This window comes from Bombus vancouverensis, chromosome 8, assembly GCF_051014615.1.
Source record: "Bombus vancouverensis nearcticus chromosome 8, iyBomVanc1_principal, whole genome shotgun sequence".
Classification (NCBI taxonomy): domain Eukaryota; kingdom Metazoa; phylum Arthropoda; class Insecta; order Hymenoptera; family Apidae; genus Bombus; species Bombus vancouverensis.
Window position 1 is genome coordinate 12,377,380 of NC_134918.1, and position 18,310 is coordinate 12,395,689.

The 18,310-nt window shown below is 35.1% G+C and overlaps 1 protein-coding gene across 1 annotated transcript; it reads left to right on the forward strand.

The window, feature by feature from the left end:
- Positions 1-13,425: 13,425 nt before the first annotated feature.
- On the forward strand, positions 13,426-17,344 carry Cpr97Ea (cuticular protein 97Ea). The gene is made up of 2 exons (XM_033332346.2): positions 13,426-13,605; positions 15,314-17,344. Exons 1-2 carry the CDS (start codon positions 13,588-13,590, stop codon positions 16,226-16,228), a joined length of 933 nt encoding a protein of 310 aa, XP_033188237.1. The 5' UTR covers positions 13,426-13,587; the 3' UTR covers positions 16,229-17,344.
- The last annotated feature ends 966 nt before the right edge of the window (positions 17,345-18,310 follow it).

The following is an 18,310-nucleotide window of genomic DNA, read 5'->3' on the forward strand; positions in this document are numbered from 1 at the left end:
CGACAAATTTAGGTATATGGAATTCTATTGTATTTCAAGACTTCAAGCACGATGTTTTCTGTATTCGACTGCGTTATTCAACGTCAAAATCATTGCAACCCTTCCGGCAGATACAACAGTTACGAGATAATTTTCGATCGTTTTCCTCGCAGAAATCGGTTGGATCGCCATAGGCGCACAGTTTCACCGCCTTCGGAAGTGGGGCTCGTCGTTGACGATGGTCAGCGATCGTTTACTACCGCTTCATGTCGCGAGCTTTACCGCTTCGTGGTTGTCGCAACGCTCTTCTACATAATCGACGTTGATCTATAATCGCTGGCTGCGGTCGTTATGAGAGAGTTATGAAATTGTAAAGAGCACCGTTCGAATATGAAATTCGAGGCTGTCTAACTTTCTTTTCCTTCCACTTTGTTCCGCGCTCGTCGAATGCCTTCCAAGTTTCTCCTCGACATCTGAATCCGTACGCGTTCTAACGTTTACTCGTGATGCGCCAATTACTTTCTCAAAAAACGTCCGGTACATATGGCAAAAGTCGATATCTTTTCAGACCGAGAAAAGTTCGTCGTACGATGGTACGCATTTTGTTAATGTTTCTTAACTGCATGTGAAAGCAACTTTTCTGTTTCACCGCTTTCTTCCCACTTTGACGAGATATGCGCATACATATATTTAAAACGAGGAAACTGATGTTAACTCTCATTCTCGTCTGACTGGGACAAGCCAAATAACTTTTATAACGAAGTTTGTGCTCAATCAGTTATTTTCTGTTTTTTAATACGAAAAGTATTAAATGGGAGAATTATTCGAGAGATTTTATAATATTTCTTGATATTTTATTGGCCCTTAATTTTTAATGCTGTGCAATCCTAATTTATTTTCGAAATTTATCGTTGTTTTTGGTAGCATCTCTTAATTTGAAAATTTATTGTAACTTTTAATATTTTGCTTTAATATCTTTTTCCAATTTTTGAAGTTTTAGTATTTTACTTTGATTTTGAAATTTATGATAATCACTGACATTCTTCTCTAATTTGAAAATGATCGAATAATAGGACTATATATTGTATTTATAAGCGATAATTATGTTGATATCGCTACATATTCAACAATTTTGGAAGGACGAACAGATTTATAGTTTCTCTTTTAAGCTATATGTTCCGCACTGAACCGTCATAAAAGTTAACGACGATTAATTGAAATGATAAAATAGCAATAAGTAATGAGTGCGGAAACTTGTTCTTCTGACGTTTACTTGAAAGCATGATATATAGAAGATACTCGGACATATGGGAAAGATCAATCTTTATGCGTGAACTATCAGTCACACAAATAAAACCATCATCTCCGTAATTAATGTAATTAACGTGTACTGAAATGAAACATGCGAGTAATTCTAATTGCTTCTCAGCCATACTTATCTATAGTTAACTAATTAATAAGTTAATAATCTTATTAATCACATTATCATTCAAATATATATACAGGTGTTAATCGAAACGAATAATGAAATAAACGAATGAGTTAAATTTGACATTTTCCTCAAATATTAAAAATAACATAATGTCAAAGCTATTGCACATTCTAACAATTATTCTGCCCAAAGTGGGCAAGTGTCAAATGATTTATGGACGGGAGTGTCTATAACGCTGGTAACAGTCTATAGAGCGTGGTAACTCGAATCAACCTTCGAACTCTCACACGTCGATTCTCTTTGTTTCGCGTAGGAAATGAGATCCTAAGAAGAGGATTGGCGTTAAAGCTCGACAATGGAAATTACTAGCGACTCGAGCGTGTGGGTATAACAGGAACCATTCAACCGGCATCCCGGTGCAACCATTTATTCCCGATCTCGAAGTGTCCCGCATGGAGTTGCATGTTACGCATACCTGATACGTGGAGACTGCCACGGACCACCGCCCATGCCCACCTTTCACAATATACGTGCCCTCGCTTCGGGCTTCTCTCGATCTAGCCGATCTACTTCGCGATCGTTCCCGTGGAAACGTATCCTGATGCCCTTTATCGAACTTACATTCGCGTTCAAAAGTCTTAGGACATCCGCTGCTTTCGTACGAAACGTGGAAATTAATTTCAATTATCAAGCAACGATTAATTAAACGAAAATTGTAGCAATATATATTGCTGTATATGTATATATAACATAGATTTTAAATTATAAAATTTGCCATTCTCTGGTAAAATATATTCTGCTAGAAATGAACATTTGTGAAAGAGGCTGTATGCAAACGATTTCGACCTTCTATTCTTTATTTCGAATTTCAATACCCACCCACTGTGACTGATTTTTATGTAATGCAGTTTGCACGTTAAATATCATCGGTTTCGTCTCCCGTATCGAACATCTCTGTTAGACATTGTTGTTTAGATTAGTTCAGATATCCGTGAGATTATTCAACTATCTATACTCGATATACGAGCACGATGTCGGCTCGCGAGACATTGCTTTCGTTTAAAATTGAACTCCTTTCTTTTGGGCAGTGTCGGGTACGTTACGCAAGGTGAAATGGAAAGCGAGTTAATCCTGTTTCGTGTAACAGTTTCTTTAATTGGTTGCGTTATCGCGGATTCTTACCAAACTGTCTGGTTTATCCTGTTATCTAATGGAGAATTGTATTTGGATTTGGTTATGTCTTCATATGGTTTGTGGTCTTGTTGAAGGTTCGGATTCGTTCGTTCCTTTGTTTATATATGTAATTTCAAGTTCATGTAAATTGTCTTTAATTCAATTCTTTAATATACTGGCTCATGCCATTCTTATTTCTTACTGTACTTTCATTCTAAATATTTCAAAAGTGTTTTAGTATGACATATTTATAGGGCATAATAAGCATTTTTTACAATCATTACAGTGTAAACGTACGTGTAGAAACATGTTCATGGAAACAGGTAATACAGTATTTGTAAATAAACTATATTTCTCCACATGCATATAATATTCCATAAATACATAGTGGAATTTTAATGAAAACGGTATTTTAAAATATATGTAGGTATTCAGGACGTGAAGTGCATCTCTTCTGAATAACATCGAATAAGATAAACAATTTTGTGTTTACATCGAACTCGCTTCGGTAGATATATAGTAGTTTCAATACAAAATAAAACGATCTCTTTTTTCAGATGAAAAACATTTATGATAAATGTAGTAAATAACCAAGATACATAGAAGAGCACTCACTCGCTCTGTTTTTTAAATTAAAGACGTTCAGCTTTTAATACTATCAACTGAATTTCAATGAATTATACACTAAATTTTAAGTACAAAAATACAATAAATGTAATAAATCACTAATGTATATAAAAGAGGACTCTCTCCTTTCCGCGGATCAGACACATGTAACATTTAATACTATCACCATAATTTTCTAATATTAAACTAGCTCTATCTCTCTTACACTTTCTTTCTTTTCTACTATTCTAACAAGATATATCTTACGTAATAAGCCGATAGGAACTCTTGCGACGAAAAAGAGACATTCTTTCTGCTAAACTACTTCAACGCAATCTCAGTATCTATAAATAAATATCGGTCACTCTATCAAGCGCGACATAGGTGTAGTTAACAAAAAACAAATAAGAATAAAAAGGTAGGAAGGGAAAATACAAAAGGAACAAAAGATTGGCGGGTATTCGACGAAAGATAAAGGCAGCACGGGCAGCAAGGCAAACTTATTTCCTGCACGACAGTGCGTGTTTCATCGATATGCTCGTACGCAGCTTTACGATTCCGCGTTCACTCTCAAGGCATTCTGATGCAAGGCGTGGTGCCACAGTTTGTCGAGCCAGATATCGTTAAAACTCGCTTTCCTTTACTCGCGTCACGCACATGCACAATTTTCGTCTTTCTATTATCGATGTGTGATTATTATTATCGAACTAAAAGAGTTTCGTTCGACGTGATTTACGGAAGATCGATCAATTATACTCGGAATATTTCCTCTGGAATTTTATTAAGGATCTTTATTTATAACTAGATTTATGTTTGTTGTTATTTAAACTTCTTTCATAAATTATTCCTTTGATGAATTATTATATTAAGCTTTACGTTTATGTGAAAACTCTGTAACATTTGAATTACTAAGATAATTAAAATTTATCTTTACAATAGTGTCGTATTATAACGATAAAATTTTACTTCAGTCTTATACGCTAACATAAAATTTCTCTTGAATAAAATATCAAACCGAAACTAATAAAATACGACTACCAATTGAGATGTCTCTAACATTTATTATATAACATATGTTAGCACTATGTATCGAAACTATACTGAAACGTATCAAATCAGAGAATAATATTATGAAATATGAATAAAAACGTACTCATCGATACTTCCGTTGATTAAAACGCTTTGATTAGTGTAATTAATAGCTTTCTATAAACAGTTATTCCAATTAACAGTTCTCAGGAAAAAGAAATATCATTTCCTTGCTGATAGTCTTCAATTATATAGTAGTCGATCGATTCGATAAATGGAAACATCGACGAGTAATTTTCCTCATTCAACTTATCGATACGCATCAAATTTTCGCACGTGTACTCTGTTCTTACCATTTAATTACGTGGATATTTTCACACAGCTATGGTGCATCAAGATGTCCGTGAAACACGGGACGTGAGAGACTGAAAAATGGAAACAAGTGTACCACACGCATTGTCATAAAAGGAACGCTATCGGATTATTCGCGTGATTAAGAATTTATACACTCTGGCCTTCCATAAATAACGAGAAGCAATTGTTTGGCCGTAAAGATAGGACAATGCGTTCATGGACGTTTCTCATGTCGGAGAAATAATCTATTCGGTTCGTACGTGGATTCACGTGAGAATAGTTTTGCTATTGCCATGTTTCATAAGAGTGCAAAGTCTTCGAAATCCTTGGAATATTAGTTCATAGTCACGATTATAGCAATCCATTGCTACTCTCTTTAGGGATATGTTGTGTAAATTCTGTCTGGTTCGATTAAGATTTTCGATTGATAGAATCTAGAACTATAGGAAAGGAGTATGAACGATAAAATATACTCAACAAACTTTAAAGGTCACGAGATAAAAGCCAAACCAATACTTACTCCATTTACTTACTTGTTACTTACTAATGCAACATATATGGGAGCCTTTAACTGCGGATAATTTGGTTAGGGCAAAAAATTATGCTTTCAAACAAAGTTTGGAGACGATAAAAGGAGCTGCGTATTATCGATGGTATAACAGAGATGATTGACAAACTAGTCAAAATTACAATAAAAAGATCAAAAAATATTAGAAGTGATAGATACTTGTTACAATAAAATATGATCAATTAGTGTTAAATCGCAAGATGGAGTAAGATTAAGTTAATGGACTAATAATAGTGGCATTAGATTTTTTAAATCCATCACAGAAAAATATTTAATATATCTTCAACTTTTTAATTCCTCCGGCAATGCTTAGATTTCACGACAGACTTACTGAATATCTACTTTGAACAAAAAGAATAAATTGATAATTAGATATTGTCTTAATTCTGCTTATAATTCCTATTATTAATTACATACAAAAAATATAGCTCGAGCCAGAAAAGAATTTCTCAATCTCGCATGTAACACCATTTAATCGTGTCTTCGTAATAATAACTTCAGTTTTGATAGAACGTGACCACATTGTTAGTAACACGTAGTGGATGTAATAACGTTTCGGATTGTTACATAGAAATAGAAAGTGGAGTATGGTCAATTACAGAAGGCTGTCTGCTGAAAAGAATGCTGGTGAAAACAAGATCAATCGAAACTCGATAAAAAAATTGTTGCAATACTCCTTTGAAATGTTAAACAACTTTGATCTGATTTCTGTGCGTGCCAATTTGATTTTATATGGCTCAATTAAAAAGTATAATGCCATTGCGTGCTGTAATTCTTTTTATCATTAAACTAAGGTGTAGAAGAGTAGAACACCTGCAAATTATGAAAGCAATGAAAATTCTTTGAATACATGTATGTAACAATAACACAAAACATTATCGAGGAGATACATATGAGGAGGCGCCAGAGTTTATATTAACATAATAAATATTTCAGATCTTATAGAATAAAAAATCTCGTGCTTCAATGTAACAAATATCCAGCACGCCATGTTGCAAAACAAATAATTAGTGCTAGAATTAATGGGTAATTATTTCTTTTTCTTAGTATTCTTCTTTCAATAGACTTTAGTTCAACAATACTCAGAAGTTCTTTATCATGAACAATAAAACAAATACAAAGGATACATTAAATCTTATACTATTTTTATTATTTTATTAACATGAATTATTATCAATGAGACGAAGAGGACGAAATAAACTAAAAATAAATTCGCTTTGGAATTTTCCAATTAAAGTTAATTATGTTAAAATACTTTAAGATATCTTATATCGCAAACTTGACTATCTCTTTACAAACTCCAATACAAATTGCGATAATCTTGAATCATTGTATTATCATTACCAGAATGTGATGAATATTTAATTATAAAAATATAAATTGGTAACACACGATAGTGATCGAATTACTCACACGAATGATGTATAATACAACGTCCGTTATCATTAACACTAAAATATCCGATAATGTGAGTTCCTGAATGAATAATCCCAATGTAATCTAGTAATTGACTTCTACATCTTCGTACGCTCAATTACCTATGGAAATTGTCAAGTACCATAAAAGATCCATCCATTTAATTTAATCTCATAGGGTAGCTTCGAAAAGAGTGACACGTGAAAGGCAGGAGTTTGCAATTTGGACTGACCTTGCATACCTTCCAACAAGTCATATCGTTCTATATTGCATATTAAAACAGTTTAGTCTTTCTCTTGGATTCTACCGGAAGCCTCTGCACCACCCGCAATGTTTCCGCTCTAAATCGCATTCGTATCTGGCAGCTAAGAGGCTGAAATAATTCAGTACATTCTCTCTGATATGATTTTGAATTGAAAAAATTGTCTCCTTTCATTTACGTAAATAAAGTTTTATTTATTAGTTTAGAGTAGAAAAAAATTCTATTTAATAATTTGGAATAAAATTTATCTTGCAAATAGAACTGCACATAAAAGTATAATTATTTATAATGTAAACAATGAGTACTTGTATAATTTTCCTTGCATTATTATTATACAAAATATTTCTATAATGAATATTCTATTTCGATTTTTGCCCTGTATGTAACTGTACCCCAGACAATTTTTTATGAATCACTCCGTATATGATTACATCATATGGAGAACCTTCTCCTGAAAGAAGACACATTCTCCATGAAATTTAATATCAACTTGGAAATAACTGACCTATTTGAATAAGCTTTCTCATAATATAAATTTAGCAACAATGTATTGACTAACTTTACACGTACAGACACTAAAGATGCATAAAATATGTATTTCCACCGAAACATAAATTATGTCTAAAATACTTTATTTATGCTTTCCATTAATGTTGCGTTTATGAAAATATAAAATTCAACATGTATAAAAATACATACTTAACACTTAATAAATACTTTAATAAATACAATAGTTTCTACCAATTTTCTACAAAATTACATTTTACTGTAAAGATAACTGCATTAGTAAATTTAAATTAGTAAATTTCCATACCTTTCTATAAAATTCCATAATCTTATACCTTACTATCACGCCTATCCCACAAAATCCATCAAATAAAGTAAATTTAATAAAATTCCTTATGCATATAAAATCGTACAGTGATAAATATAGCTTGATCCCTAATAAGTTAAACAGCTTTCTGAAGGCGAAGGTGGTGCCCTGGCGCCAATTGTACAGATCAACTGACACAATTCAGCCAGTTAAAAGAGGCCGAAAGGAATCAGCGCACTTGCTTGTTCCTCGGTGGACACACGAAATTGACCGGCCAATCTCCCTTTCACCGGTTGGCATTGAGAACGCGGCATACAGACAGGTCATCGGTAAAATGAAGTCGCGCGAAGGAGTATGTAATCTGGGTCGTTGGCGGGCAATTATTGTGATTCTTAATCGCGAGGTGCACGCCCGCTGGAAGTCGAGCTTTAAATTGCAACGAATGAAATCTTTCGACGAACCTTGAAAACGCAATTTTATTATTCCTGGAAAGAGAAGACACACCGGGTCATTTCTGCCTTTCTTACCAACACGTAATACGATTACGGGTTATTATAATTCATACGAGGGATGTGGATGGGTTACTCAGAGATTTACGTGGGAATTGTGATTGAGGTCGATCATTGTTTAAGAATAGCGATTACGGGGCAATTTAGAAAAATAGACGTTGCTGTATTGAAGTTAATTGTTTCATGCTAATTCTTAATGTTGCTGCCTTTCTACGAATGAATTTCATATTGGTACTTTGAAACGAGTTAAGCATATTGTAAAACTTATATAGGGTATGATATAGTATTTATTATAAAGATTCACGTATGGTATTTTATGATTTCGATTTATATTATTGCTTTGTATTCATTAATTAAGCGGTTAGATATATATGCTTACGTAAGTACTTATACGTATTGAAGATTCATGGTTTTTATATAAAAGAAAGTTAATCTATATAAATTGTCCGTTTATTCCAAATTGGGAGTTCTTAATTATTTTCAGACGATAGTACGAAATGATATGAGGAATTTAAGAATGTGACTACGTTTAATTTCTATAACGTTCGCTCTGTTGTTGATTGTGGACAATATATTCGAGAAGAAAAGATGTTCTATTTATCACAACATAAAACTATTCATCGCAACGAAATATAAAAGAAAGAGACTCTTTGAACATCTTATTCAAAAAACGAAATTATGACAGTTATCGCAAAAGAGATTGCATCATTAAAAAAAAAGTAAAACATATTACCTACTTAAAACGTTACATAAACTGGCGAGAAGAAATTAACAAGGTGAAATTCGACAATCGCTATATAAAGGAAATTATATAAAAATGATTACTCTCATTAAATTATCATTATACAGTCTACATATTCATTACATCCTTTCCATTTACAGTGAATCCAAAAAGTACTTGCACATTCAATGAATCATCTTTTGTTTAAGGAAGTCACAGTTCTTAAAATTAAAATTACATTAGTGTACTCAATTACTCAGTGTTATTAAAGCACTTTTAAGCTCTAACAAACCTGATATATCTATATCCAATTAATCAGTACACATATGCCAAAGCAGAAGCAACGGATATAAGAAAATATTTCTCCAACCTCCTCTATATATTTAAATGCATAACAAATGCATGGAGAAAAAAAGTTATTATTCTCACGCAATTAATGTAAAACGAATTTGCTTTTAAAAATTCACAATAGCTCGCCTTTAGTTCTTACGATAGTCTGCATTACATTTTAGATTAGCAACGAGGATTCGTACGACTTTCTAGCAACACCGATAAACAAATTAATTTTCACGAGAGGCTTAAACACCAGAAACTTAATTATTGGAAATTATACGTTCGGGAGAAATTACGGAAGCGAGTCGTCAGGTATACAAAATATATCGATCAACCGCAAATCTAACGAGCAGCGTGCCAATAGAAAGTTACAAAACGCCGATCGACCGCTAATTTTACGGCGGAAACCAAGGCGGTCAGTTGCGCATTTCGCAAAAGTCAAGTGAAAACGACGAGTATCAAGCTCGGTTTTAAAAGCCGAGCTTTGTCTTGCCGAATCGCGATTTGACCTTGCGTTCGGTCAGTTTCAAGGTGACAACCGACAGAACCGATGCTCTCTTTTTCCCTTTCCCTTATCAATGTCGCGAAAATTTTTACTCCAAGGAATTCCAAAAATACCAGGATCCTTTTGCACCAATATAATGTGAGAACTATATGTAATGAAATAATTTAGTAAATTATGTACAGTTTTACGAAATTTTTATTGGATCTAATTAGGTTCCATTTCTTTATATCAATTCATGAAAATATAAAACATGAACATCGTAGTAAATAAGAAATAATAGTGGATTTGCGTATCATTCGTAAAGTTTTAGAAAACAAACGCGTACGATACAATATAATAAAAAAAGGTATGCTTCTTTCTCTTACATGGGCAATTTTTGTATTATTAGATTATTATTATTTATTTTATCTTAAAATCCTCTATTTCTCAGTAGCCGATAACTAGGTTAAAGACACGTTCTACACATCTTTACTCGACCAAGTTTACCATCGCATCGTTATTACTGGAGAAGCAACACGTGCGCTTTGACACGTGATTTTAGCTATCGAATTGATTATATGAACGTTACTTCATTGGCGTAATTATTCTTACAAGATCGAAAGTATCGTTACAGGCAGTACTATAATTAAGGATTAAACGCGTGCTAGCTAGTTGATTCTGTCTCATTTCATTCCATAAATGTATAACTAGTCTACGATCCACGATCAAGCACAGTCTCTTATTCGCTATTAGCCAAAACGATGTCATAATCATTTAACCGATTATATAAATTACGGAAAATCGTTAAAAATTTATAAAATTAATACATCAATCAAAGTAATCATAAAATGAGGAACCATTAAAACGGTAAAGCAATAGATAGTAAATAGAATGAACTATTACGAGAATAGATGCTATGTTTTAGTGAGATTTTATTTTAACTCTGTAACAATGTAGTCTGAATGTAATTCAGTAAATCATCAAATGTAGCAGATACCTATCATAAAATTCACATCTTAAATGTCATCTTGCGTAACACAATTGTTAATACCTATTTCGTATAAAAATTGGAAACGTCTACTTTTTGTATCTAATACTTATTTTCATTTTATTAGCTGTCAAAGGATTAACATTCTGTTATTTTTAGGATATTGTAAAAATTAAGTATTGCGCTATATAGTCTACGAATTTCGTGTAAATTTTTCATACGATTATCGCTTTAAACTCTATTATTTAACGCTTCTCTTGCGTTTCAACGCCTCAAATAATAGATTTCCAAATTGACATCAAGTGATTACGTTAATGAATGAAAACTTTTAATTTAACAATCGCGATGTTTAAATATATTTTCTAATTTCAAGAGACTTCCATTGGTTAATTGTAAGTCATTATAAAGCGACAACTGACTAGGCAACACTGCTTCTAACGGTAGTACTTGAATGACATTTGAACTTTGAAATTTTTTCACTTAAAGAAAGCTGAAGGATAAATAATTATTGTCTTCAGTGAATTACATGCTAAGTATATATACGTAAGAGACAATATATTTACCACTGCTATTCTATTCCATTCTTAAACAGTTCTAAATTATGTAGTTTGTGCTGAAAATATCCAACTATACTATATTATTAAAAGAACAAATAAATCAATAAGAAATTTAAAAATAAATAATAATTAAATCTACTTTAAGATATTCTTTATATCAAATTTACTTAAACCGTAAGTAAAAAGTTGTATACAAAAGTATGGTACCTCTTAAATAAAGAGCTGTTAAACTATAATTTCATTCTATGCATTCCTTTTTATGGAAAATCCGTATCAAATACGGAATTTTTAATATATTGTATAAAATAATTAGTAAGCTGCAGATATTTGTACAAATTCATATTTTAATATCATAGTGCATGCGTAACTGGAATTACAGGACTCAGAGAGTTAACGAACCAACATAGACAAAATTTCAAATTTCTCGCGGTGAAATATTTTTCACCCAGTATCGGAAAAATCCAGAATATATAGAAACATGAATAAATTTTGGTACCGGTATTCATGGTAAAAGTGCATTCGTTAAATTATTTCATTCAGTGGCTATAGGTATAATTTCTGTAGCGTGACCTCGATATCTACATCGCCACTTTTACATAATAATTTCACCTTAGAAACCCGCAGCTGAACAACTTCGTGTGTCGAATATTACTTTTGTGTTATTATTAATATCATATCGGAAGAAGGATTGCAAACTTTGAAACTGCAATCGCATTATAAGATATTCATACCGGATATCCGTAAAATATGTCGCAAACTAATACATATATTCATGCGTGAATAGCGACACATAATAAATTGTAGAAAGGTGGTTCACTAGAATTTAAAAAAATTGCATTATAAATACTGTATTAAAATATTTATTAATATTAACCATTTATTAATCTAAAGCAAAAATATCGTTGAATGTGAAGTGCTCATAAGTAAAAAACCTCTGCTCAACTTCAAAATATAATATTTAAGTGATAAATATTTAATAGAAGGCTACAAATGATTATATAATACAAGTTTCTATGCGTATTAAATATAAAATATATGTCGTACTAATACAATAGAAAACTTACAGAATCAAGCAAACATTCTACGTTCTTATATCAACTTCCATTAAAATAAAAAGTTCCCGAATTTCGTGACTATATCGCGACGCAATACGCAGATTCCTAAAATTCCATTCTCGTAGAATTGTGAACTTAATTCAAACCATCCATCGACAAACCATCGATAAACACCTTGAGCGTTTGAGACACTAAATTCGAAGTAGATATACCGATACCAGCCGTAATAAGACACATACGGTGACCGATCGTGCAGGAATCAGGCATACAGTGAAAGGTTCGAGACAGACAATAAAAATTGTTGAACGCTAGATCGGTAGTCCAATCGAGAACTTAAGAATGATTTTCAAGAGTGACGAGAAACCAGAACAACCTGCCGGGCAACGTGTCCCGTATACGAGTTACTGCAACGGTAATATAAGAGGACACTGGGACAAATTGGATCCATTCTCTCGCTCGAAAACCCGACGTCTAAACAGTCCTTGCCGCTTCTTATCTATGAACACCGACGCACCAAATAATTACAAGCTCCAATTAATTACTATGGTAGGCAGAAAACTGCGGACAGATAGATCCTTGCAAAAGTGAAATTTGAAGAGTCGCGTTAATTTTACAGAATTATAATTAATATTGAACACAAGAGCGTAACAAGTAAAAGAAAACAGTACATGAAATAAACACTATTTTACATAATATAGTTATGCAATACTAGTTAGAATCTTTAAAAATATTACATTCGGTACATAAAGCGAACAATGTTAAGAAAGCTTTCCCTCCTCCCTGTATATGATCAAATACTCAATTTTAACAAACTGAAGAACAATTCGAAAAAGTATCAGAAACCATAACCTCTACATGCTGTTGCTTTCCTTGACAAACATTATAATTCATAATGAGTAATAAAAAAATCTCAATTAATCAGTCTTCCTAAATGCAGAAAAATATGGAGAGACAGCGGAATGCAGTCCTTATTTAGCCGTATATAAAATACATATACGTGGCGTCAAAGTTGTTGATCGGTCCACGTTGCGATCAATTTTCCAGATTCTCGAGAACCGGGGCTAGTCTGGTGGGGAATATTTAGGGGATATAAGGTGCTGTAACGAGACAAGGCGGCCGTATATACAGGAGTCGAATAGATAGTGAAAGTCCCCCAGAGCTAACAGGAGTATAGAGGGCAAGAGGGGGGTAGGAACGGGGGACCCCAGTAAGGTATATGAGGGCCTCAGTTCGAGCAACCGCTGGTACTCTAGCCTCGCTGCCTACTTACATTCACACACACTAACACACCAACCACCTGGAACACAATGCGCACGGTCGCGACGGTACGTATTTAGTGCGTCACCATCGTCATCGTTTCTCGTTAACGAACCCTTCGAGGGCCAAGATTTTGACAAAGTTTCTTCTAAATCGCGTGCTCTCTACCGGTCATTGTAAATCATCGGCATCATCGTGACTATCGTTCGTCGCTTTATCATCTGCAAAAATTTCAATCTCGCGTGTGATGTGATCGTTTTTCATCGTGACGGAACTGTGCTTGTGATTTGTGCATTACTAGTGCACCGCGGCTGGATCTCGTAAAACCTTGACTCGTTAAAGCAGACAGAATAATTCGGCGACGTCTGGCAAGAGTTTGATAGATGTAGGGGATAGCTTATAGACCAGACACGTTGCTCGGCGGTTTCGTAAGGCGAGCGAAAGATAAATGTTAGTTCCGAGCAATCACTCGATCCAGACCTTTATGTGTGATCGACGTTCCGAACACGGGAGAAATCTGGTCGCCTCATGGTCGTAATTCGCGTGATTCGACGGAGATCGTTATTCGCTCGTAAAAATATCGCGTACCCGTTACAATTACCATTACGCAACTAATAGTCACCAACGACGTACAACCGCGTTACTACATTATAATTCGGAAGTACCTTTCGAGCGTTTTCCGCGCTACTCGAAAAATTATGAGAGCGTACGCGGGCGGTATCGATATTTTTTTGTCGCCTACTCGCTCGAAGAAAGACATTATATAATGAGCTACGCCGAACAGAAATACGAACAATATGCGTGACGATAGTAAGCGTTTCTCGTTCGTGACCATTCGGGCAGAACTGCAGGAAGTGCGTTACGCAGATGGAAGCGGTAAAACTCGGCGAATGGCATGTAATTTACGATGATCGATTTACCAATCGTGTACATCTCCACGGGGAGGAATAAATACAGGCAAAACACTCGCATTTATTGCTTGTCGCGCTCGTCTTCCGCCGATACAACGGCGATCAAGACTTTTACCGTGTATAACGAGTCGACGTCAAGAATCCGGTATCCTTCGAATGCGGTTATCTACTCGATGGTGGTGTAATAAAGTCACGTCTGGCGGTTAAGGTTCTGGTAACCCGGAGGGTCATGCATCACTGCGTTTAGACCTTTCTGCGAACAATTACGGTTTATGAAGTCTCAGATTAACAGCTCTGTAATACTTTCCAGGATACTGACCGCATGAAGATTAAGTTTACGGTGGTATCGGCGTTGCTCGCTAGACACGTCTCGACTATGCAATCATAAATTATGCGAAACACGAATTGCAAGCAAAAAAGATTGGAAAATATTTCTATTACAGAATCTTTTTTAATAGACCATAGTTATCGATCGAATATCGTGCTGGTTAGACTGATTCGTTGAAACGAAAAGCGATTGTGTTATGGAGCAATTTACAATACTTGTGTAACAACATTTTTCTGCGAAATATAACCATATTCTAGGACGGAAAGTAATAGCGGAAGTAGTAGATGTTTCGATAATTGCAGTAATGATCTTTATGATCTACTTACGAGATACGAGTGATCGATTGGAAAGGCACGATTAAGAACGACGACGCCAATAATTTACTAACACTGTGTATATCTTTCGCATGTATTCTGTCATAAAACCACGAAATATTAAATAATCGAATAAAAATGAATTATATCGTAACGTAGCATTCTACAATCAATTACATCTTCGCACTACTTTCGATCAAACACAGCTTTTTACTTCTTCCAGGTACTATTACTGGTAGCTGCCATACTAGTAGTATCGGCTCAGCAATACCAGCAACCAGATGCCAACTACGTAGACGAATACTCAGCATACGAGTCTCCAAGACCGACTCATCCGACTCCCCGAAGTTATGCCGCTAATTCGGCGCCAAATCGGCAATCGGCTGGCCCCACAACCCCGAAACCAACCCCGGTGGCCATCCTGAAGCAGATTAACAGGCACAACGAGGACGGCTCGTATACGTACGGGTTCGAAGGCGCGGATGGGTCTTTTAAGATCGAGACGAAACTACCAACCGGAGAAGTGAAGGGTAAATACGGATTCGTCGATGACACCGGCAAAGTACGTGTAGTCGAATATGGAGCGAATCAATACGGTTTCCAACCCGCTGGCGAGGGTATCACGGTCGCACCACCGACTCTGGTCGACGACACTACCAGCAAGGAAGCTCTGCAAGCACAAAACTACCAAGAGGAGTACCAACAACCGGCTGCCAGACCTGCGCCACTTCGAGCAGTCGCGCCTGCGCCAGCACCTCGCCCTGCACCCCTTCAACAGATTCAATACGGACAGCCAGCTTACCAACAGCCCCAAACTCACACCGAAGCCGTCTATTCACCGCAACTGGCGCCCAGACAGCAGCCAAGTCTTCCGAAACCGCCAATTTTCACGCCTGCTGCTCCTCAATCCCCCCTCACTAAACAAACCACTCTCCTTCAACCTGAAGAACCAGCGCCGCCATCTCAATTGTATAATCAGGGACCAGCCCAGTTTGGCCCTGCTCCTGTTCAAGAACACCGTTCCCAGCCACAACCTCGTAGCCAAAGCGGCGGCATCCTTGATCAATTAGCTAGGGATTATGCTCTGCCACAGGGCGTCGCACCACCGTTGCACGACATCAGCTTCGGTTATTACTAGATCCTCTAGTCCCTCCCGTGTTCGTCAGGGTGGTCCCCGTGCGTTTTGATCTGTCCGTATTGTCTGAAGACGCGATGCTTCGATGGCGCACCCTTTTCGCCGTGATCGCGGCGTGGCCCATCGGTGACGATGGGTGGCACTGTGATTCGTACGTCGCGCGTCGATTATTACCGAAGAGAATATCGAGAATTTAAGGCACATTGCAATCCAGCGAGGAAATTGAATCGAAATCGATAATTTGATTATTGTTTCTATTTTCTTCATTGATATCTTTTTTCTTTTTGTAAAATAAGAGAATAAGGTGAAGGTTCTTGAGTTTTTCTTCGGTAATAAACAAATCGCTGTCATGGCTGCCTACCGAGTCGAACTTTTGTTTCTTTCGATGAAGGTACGAATCCATTCTTGCCATTGGAATCAAATGTGATAAGCATGTTTGATGAAACGTGCAGTGGAAATGTAAAGAATGATCTCTAAGTATTTGTTCAGAATAATTATTAGTAACGAAACCTATATCGAATGGAATCATTTTATCTCTTTTTTAAACTTTATTTCTCCAATCAGGATCTTCTAAGGAGAGATTTCGAAAGGTCAAGGATTCTTTCATTTCCGTATCGCGAATAGACTTTTTACGTAAAACCCTGTCAAAATCATTAACCCTGTGTGTAAGGAAGGTTGTAAAAATGTTGTAAATAAAAATTCCACATTCCACGGTAGGCTTCCGTGCTGGTTTTAGTCTTAGAGAACGCAGCTTGCACACGCGTCATAAGTGTACCGTTACAATTTCATTTCAAGGAGACCCTCACTTTGTCAAGCTGTGTCTTCGAGTTCGTGTCTCACGGGACTGCACAATAAAATTCAGCACGCTTACTATTATATTATATTTTAATTATATTATTATAAGGTAAATTAGATTGGAATAAATCGCGAGGACAACTCAACACTTTTTATAATCGTAACTCTGATATACCGCCCTTCAATGAAAATTCGAAGTATTTTCACCCACGACTCATTATATAATTTACACAAGTTGAAGGTAAATGTTTCGTTTTAATTTTGTTAATGATTGTAATGGAGATAGTAGAGGCGAAAGAAATATTAATAAACGTTTCCAACTTAGATCGAATGAAAACTATACCCTTCAACTTTCTAATTGTTCCTGTTTCTCCATCAGTCAAACTCGCATAACCAGTCGCAACAAACGACCTTTCAGATTATTCCTTCTATGATAAAAATAAGAGAAGGTAACCGGCAAGCTTGAACTGTATCAAGTTTGTACCGGAACTTCGCCAATTGGAATTTTAGTTACGAAATTTATACATCGACCTTCACGTTTCTTCGACATAAAGGACAGTCGGTTCGCTTGAACTATACCTATACATAATAATAGCATAGTATGATATATACATATATTACGACAGGTAGTAAAATAAAAGCGGATCTGGTGATTGTATTTGTAGAGCAACAATTGCGTGAGAACGAGTGTGAAAGTGATGTATAAGTCAAATTTACCTCGTTCCAGGAATTAATTCTTAAATCGTGGCAGAAAATAATCGTAGAAAATAACAGCACTCACGCAATTTACGCTTTCAGTTTTTTCAACTTATATCACTTTTCTTTTCAGGTATTTCTTTCTGTATTATGTCTATATTTTTCTTTCTTTATTAATACGAAGCAAGAAATGAAGTTTACCAATGTTATAAATAATTTCCAAAATAATTCCCAAAATGTGTTTAATATTACAGGGGAAAATACTAGCGTAATCAAAATTTATATAGATAAAATTTTAATATTTTGACCGTACGTATGTATGTGATAATTTTAGAAAATTTTTAATTGGTGTAGAACACGTATATGCTCTATTATCAAGAACTGGTCGAAACTCAAAGAAATTGCAGTTCAATGTATTTAAATTCCATTCATTTTTTCAAAATGTTGTATTAATTTCTTATTAATGCAAAGATAGATGTAAAATCCAATAATTTTATTGCGCGTCGACAAAAAATGGAAATATACAATATTTTCAACGAAGTAAAGCAAATTTGAATACAGATTATACCTGAAACTTAATTTTTTTCAATTTCT